We start from the raw sequence: 6,745 nt of genomic DNA on the forward strand, positions 1-6,745 counted from the left end.
GAGAGAGAGAGAGAGAGAGAGAGAGAGAGAGAGAGAGAGAGCTGCCCACCGTTTTGAGAAGACAGAATAAAGTCAGCTAACACACAGAGGCTGGGGACAAGATAAAGCCTCCGAGGACACGCCACACTGACCTCCTTTAACACCCTGTGCTCCCTGCTCTGGACATTTCCATCCATCCCCAGTCACACCTTCAAATGATGAGTCCGGCAACACTGGAGTCCACGGATGGGGTCAGAGACCTTAGGGTCCAGTCACCTGTCAATGATTACCTCCAGCAACTGCATTGGCAGAGCAGGCCTTCAGCAACCATTGGGAGGAAGGGCACTTCATACTCTAACCATAAGGACAGCAACAGCGATCCTGAGCAGATCACCGAGAGCATCCCCACTTCCTATTTCTAGGATACAGGAGGAAGGGATGAGCTAGGAAGAGGTTCTTCCGATGCGAGGCTGTTTGGGTTTCCACCTCAACTGATGCACAGATCCAACCGTCCCTCTGCAGAACCAGTAAGAAAAACAAGAGGCACCACACAAAGGAAAGCTGAGAGCCGACAACACCCAAAGTAGGCTGAAGTGTGGGGACAAAGCATGAGATCACCCTACTCTGTCCTTCACGCCGACATAAGCTCTGCAGGCACGAGGTCTTTTTACACATAACATAATCATTCAGAGAGAGAGAGAGAGAGAGAGAGAGAGAGAGAGAGAGAGAGAGAGAGAGAGAGAGAGCATCACACACTTTCAGAAACATCTCGGCACATATCTTCATCTATGCAGACTTTATAGTACAAACTCACATGTTTTAAGTGAGCAGATGCTGCCGGTGCATTCTATACTGCTGGAATGTGCAGTAGGTTCCTCCATACAGCTCTGAAGTTGGGATTTGGACTGTCCCAGTGCAACACTGTAACATTTAACAGGGCTGGCCCCCAAACCTCTCCAAGCAATTGCTACAAGACCCTGACAAGATGAAATGTTATCTAGAAGAAAATTCTGGAGGAAAACAAATGGATACAGGAGCTGGGCAGCACAAAGTTTTCCAACGTAAAAAGGGGGTGCGGCAGCGAGACGGCTCTGTTCTCGCCTAGCCTTTTCCTCTGTGTTCCTCATTGTCTTCTTTTGTCCCTTACAGATCCTCACTAATGGATGCGGTGCCCACCTAGGTAAGAACTGCCAAGCCTGATGAGTTTGACCCCTGGGACCCACAAATGGAAGGGAGAGAACGCATTCATACACGTGTGGTATAGACCACACATCCTACCTACACCACACACAAGATAAATAAATAAATGTGGGAAAAAAAAGAAATGCGTGTCTGTTTTGAGAAAAGATTATGTTCTTTAGTCTGCCACTGTGGAAATGAGATGAACTTGTGCAAACTAGCACTAGATAGAAGCGACCTGGCTTTTAACATGGAGAGGTTGCTATGAAACACAGCAGCATTTCTTGTGGATCATCTCTTAGTAAGGTGGTTTTATTCCAAGCCTTGATTTACTCTTGGCCGCCAATGTGAATTGCTGGAGTACACAAAATTACCAGGATTTTATTTTCCTTGAGTTTTGTCTTCATAGACTCTGTGCCTGGGGACTGTATCGTCAGAAGTCAATGCTCCAAATGATGAAAGAGAACAAATCCCATTGAATGCTGACATTCATGCCCAGCAGCTTCTCCGTTAGCCCACAACAAGCGACAAGAAAATGATTTCCTCAAACTTCCTCCCTAGCTGTGCATGATTAAGAATCCATTTATTAGGCTGGGGATGTAGCCGAGTGGAAAATGCCTTGCCTAGCGTGTGTGTGAGGTTCTAGGTTTGCATCCCAGAATTGCTCCCCAAAGAACCCACCGATTTATTTAACTAATACTGAGAAGCTATTTGGGGCCTCGAGAGCATTTGTGGGGGATTTAGCAATGGATTAAAGGGAGGAAAGCCCTCCTCTGTGCAATTTATATTCTAGTTGAGAGAAAGAGAATCTATGTGAAAAATCAGCAACATATAGAGTTGGTTTCATCAGTTAAATGCATAGCTGCAGGCTGGAGCAACCGGTGGTGTTGACATCTTTCCCCCTATATGTCAACAATACAGCCAAGAGTGACCTACTTGTTGATGACTGTGTGGGTCTCCAAGTTCAATGACCCCCTGGGGACAAGTACCTTTATACCCAATAAGCCATCTTGCCAGTTGTTTTGCTTTGTTGAGACAGGGTCTCAGGCCGGCCTTGAACTCAAGATATTCCTGCCTCAGTTTCCCAAGTGATGGAGTTTTAGGCACTCCCTACCCTGCTCTGCCTAAGAATGACCCATTCTTCATTTATCTGCTAAAAAAAAAAAAAATCATCTTCTACGATATATTTCTTTTTTAGTGCTTGGCTCAAGCTCAGGTTGTTGCAAGTGCTAGGCAAACACTCCTCTGCTGAGCCACACCCCCTTTCCCCAAGGACACATCCTGTTTGTTTGTTTGTTTGTTTGCTTGTTTGTAGACAGGGTTTCTCTGTGAAGCCCTGACTGTCCTGGAACTCCCTCAGTACACAAGGGCTGGTCTCAAACTCAGAGATCTGCCTGCCTTTGCCTCCTGAGTGCTGGAATTAAAGGCCTGCGCCACTAATGCCCAGCCTCCAAGAACACATCTTAATTCAACTATTGCCAGTCCTACCAATCTGGGCTTCTATGTGCTGTCCTTGGCTGGTTAGCAAGAGTAAATGCCATTTTCAAAATAAGTTTGTTTTTAACAAATGGGGGAGGACGACAGAAGATGCTAACATTTCCCAAGCCTGCTGTTACCCAGGCCCAGCAGTAAAACAGGCTGGTTTGACATTAGAGCTGATCTTTGTAACACCATGAGCGGGATAACAAGAGTCTCCGCTTACCCACGGGGAAACAAACATGACAATAACTTGCTGAAGGTCACCCTGTGAGTGGCACAGGGGAAACTTGAACTCTGTGCCCACAGTTACAGTCTTCCCTTCACTATTGACCACTGTTGGAACTGTCTTCTTCTTCTTCTTTTTTTTTTTTTAAACCCACAATTCCTGGATTGATTAACCCAGATAGACTTTGAAACATTGTTTCAGGTTTTGGATAGCAGAAGTTACTTCTCCACTTCACAAAAGCAGCCTTACTTTGGGTTTCTCTACTTAGAAATATATTACCCTATAGTCAATAGAATTGAACATCTAAATAAAATATTCATATCCTATGTTAAGCACTAACTACTAATTTTCAAATTAAAACGGTCATCGACTCTCACAATGGCTGGCTCCAGACTCCTATGCCCACCCCCCTACCGCTCCTTTCTTGTTTCTTTTGTGGGTGAATCTTAAGCCTACCTCTCCAACCAGTGGAATGCCCAGGTGGCTCTGGGAACCCATGTGGCATATTTGGATGCTAATACAACATACAACGTACAGGATAAACGATTGTGCGAGCCAGATCTGGATAATTCCTAGACATTTTCACTTGATGGTGTTCTTTCCAATTACCTCCCTAACCGCTTCCAGGTTGGAGGAAGCAGCAACCGTGCAAATATAATGACAGTCCTCGACAAAGCGACACTAACATCACAACTTCCTCCCCTCTGCGTGGGAAAGGCTCATCTTTTACTATGTTCCCAACAGCAGGTGCATTCGGGGGAAATAACAGAAGACGCACAGACACACAAGGACCAATGGATTGCAGGGCTATGTCGCGGTCTGCGGCAGAGCTCGGCGGCGGGGTGCAGTTCCCAGCCAGCACTCGCTGGCGCCCAGGAGAAGGAGAGTCCGAACGAGGCCGGGATGCGGGGCGCGGGGTCCCAGCCGCTCCCTCCCCGCGCGCTCTCGAAGCCGCCCGCAGGAGCGCGGCGCGCGGCCCGGGCGCTGGGCGATGGCTGCTCCGCCAGCTCTGCGCGCCCCATCGCTGCCAGGCCCCGAGCCCCCGCCCTGCTCCCGCGCCCCTGTCCCCATCAGCGCGCTCCAGCCCTGCCCCCCAAGCCCCCAGCACCCCTGTCCCTGTCCGCGCACCACTGGTATCCACATCACCCCCGTCCGCGCGCCCTAGCTCCGAGTCCTTACCACAGCTTCCTCTTGAGCGGCAGGAGGCTGCCGCGGTTGGACGGGGTGACGCCGATGGCCATCTGCAGCACCGTCAGGTATTTCTGGTACTTCATCTTGTCCCCGCTCCGCTCGCGGGCAGGGCCCCGCCGCCGCCGCCGCCGCCGCAGACACAGCCCCTCCAAGCGCCGCATAGATCAGCTCTGGGCCATCCGCCGCCCCGCCGCGCGCCCCGCTCCCGCTCCTGCCGCCGTGCGTGGCCCGCTCGCGCCGCCGTGCGTGGCCCGGTACCGCTGCCGTGCGCGCCCTCCGCCCGCTCTCCGCCGCCCCGCGCGAGCTCGGCACCGCTGCGCACCGGCAGCGGGCACGGCCTGGAGGCGGCGCTAAGCGAGCCTTGCAACACGCAGGTCCGCACCCCACGTGCCTCAGTTTCCCCGAGGGGGCTGACAGCCTATTTGCAGTCGATTATGACCGCAGAGAATCTCAGAGCAGAAAAAATATGTATGATTACAGCTTAGTGGTTTGTCTCTTATAAGGTGTTTCGTTTTCTGCCTGGATGAGATTGACGATTTTTTATTTCTGCATAGTGTGTTGCTTATATGTTATATGGGCACAGTCCTCATACACATAGTAGTTCTGGATAGTGGAAATGTAGAGTTGGCAAAAGTACCACAACAATCAGTTGTGAAAAGTTGAGATTGTCCCATGACCTTTAAACTTACTGTGGAACTAATAAAAAGGGACTATAGTGGCACCAACTAAATAGGGGAAACGGAAAAAATGTAGACAATGGATGCATTTTGCACTATGATTTAAAATATTGCAGGTATTAAGAACTAAAAGTCGGGCTGGCGAGATGGCTCAGCGGATAAGAGCACTAACTGCTCTTCCGAAGGTCCCGAGTTCAAATCTCAGCATCCACATGGTGGCTCACAACCATCCGTAATGAGATCTGAAGCCCGCTGGAGTGAGCAGGGCCGACCAGAGCAAGCAGAGGTCCTAAATTCAATTCCCAACAACCACATGAAGGCTCACAACCATCTGTACAGCTACAGTGTGCTCATATACATAAAATAAATAAATCTCCTTTTTTTAAATCTCCAAACACACTTAAAAAAAAAAAAGAAGAATTAAAAGCAACCTATGCAAGCAACAGGCCTATAATCCCCTCTGTGGATCCAAAGTTCTCCTGGAAGGGGGTGGAGCTGGTGAGGGGACTCAGTAGTCAAGTGCTTGAAGCACGGGGACCCGAGTTCCATCCCCAGCACTCCTGTAAAAAATGGAACTTGTCAGCGAGTCTACACACACACACACACACACACACACACACACACACACACAGTCTAAAAGAAGGTAGACAACCGTTTGAGGAAATCACTTGATATCCATCACTGACCATTACATGGTTCTCACATGCATGTACACCCACAAAAGGCACAGCATAGCGGGCGCCTTGAGCAGTGCTTGGCCGCTGGGGCACTGTGTACCCTCTGTGCTTTGGCGGACTCTCACATCATGATTCCTATCCGTGTTCTATAACTTGGACTGCAACCATGCAGGATCTCAGAGGTCCTTTCACGTAATTCTAGTCTTTGGTCATCATATTTCCTCTACTAGGTCCTTATTCTTTTTGTCACATTTATGCTGCTTAGTTTTTGTCAAGCTAATTCAAGAAAGGATCTCAATTGAGGGATTGCCTCCACCCGCTGGGGGATGGGCCTGTCAACCCGGCCTGCCTGTCAGTGCGAGCATTTTCTTAAGTATAAGATTGCTACGGGAGGACCTGGCCCACTGTGGATGGTGCCACCACTGGATAGGTAGTTGTGGAATACGTAAAATGCAGGCTGAGCGAGCAATGTGGAGCGAGCCAGTAAGCAGCACCCGTCCATAGCTTCTGTGTCAGCTCCTGCTCCGGGTTCCTGCCTTGCTTTCCCTCAGTGAAGGACTGTGATGCAGAATTGTAAACTTAAACTCTCTCTTCCCCAAGTTGCCTTTGGTCAGTGTTTGATCTCAGCGACCCTGGGGCATACTAGTACATTCTTTTCTTTTGTTTCTGTTTTTGCTTGGTTCTTGTTTGAGACAGTCTCTTACTCTGTTGCCCAGGCTGATCTTGAACTCGTGTCAATCCTCCTGCCTCAGCCTCCAAGTGATGGGATTACTGGTATATGCTACCAAATGTGGCTTCACATCACTCTCCTGATGTCAGTTTTTAATGGTCCTCCTTTCCCCCTGGGGTTGTTGGCCACGGGGCAATATAAACCAAGGGAGCAGAGTCAAGGAACAGTGTTTCAGATGGCCCATGAAGACACTCCAAGGTCAGCTCTGGGGGGAAAGATCAACTTTATAATTGTATAGAAGGAGGTGGGAATATCTAGGGTGGGCAAGGGTCATTGCCTAAAGGCAATGAGATGCCTCATGAGAAAGCACTCTAGGAGTCTCAGGTACTTGCTGAATGGGTTTCTTATTCAGAGAAAGAAAGTTTAACCTGTAATCTCATGAAGGCTGTGAGACATTCTGTAGGTACTGGGTATGGGGGTTTTGAGCTCCCCAGACAAGATCAGAAAAGGAGAAGCCCTGCTGGTAAAGGGAGTCTGCCATTTTGCACAGAGTTCAGAAAGCTATCCAATTGCCTGTTCCTTCCATACTTACCCTTATGTAACAGACTGCACCTGAATCCCATCCTCACTGTGTTTCTTGTTTCTTTGCTGCACCTTCGTCTTTGTT

General features: G+C 49.1%; 1 protein-coding gene across 4 annotated transcripts in view; it reads right to left on the reverse strand.

Moving 5' to 3' along the window:
* Positions 1–4,215, reverse strand: part of Tjp1 (tight junction protein 1) — a 232,727-nt gene extending 228,512 nt beyond the window's left edge. For 2 of the 4 annotated variants that reach the window (XM_029539293.1, XM_021187445.2), the window contains exon 1: positions 4,043–4,215. In XM_029539293.1, coding sequence (XP_029395153.1) covers positions 4,043–4,215 — 173 coding nt within the window. The remainder of the gene's footprint in view (positions 1–4,042) is intronic. The other 2 variants (XM_029539421.1, XM_029539387.1) reach the window with 1 other exon arrangement.
* Positions 4,216–6,745: the final 2,530 nt, after the last annotated feature.

The sequence above is a fragment of the Mus pahari genome, chromosome 1, assembly GCF_900095145.1.
Source record: "Mus pahari chromosome 1, PAHARI_EIJ_v1.1, whole genome shotgun sequence".
NCBI classification, from domain to species: domain Eukaryota; kingdom Metazoa; phylum Chordata; class Mammalia; order Rodentia; family Muridae; genus Mus; species Mus pahari.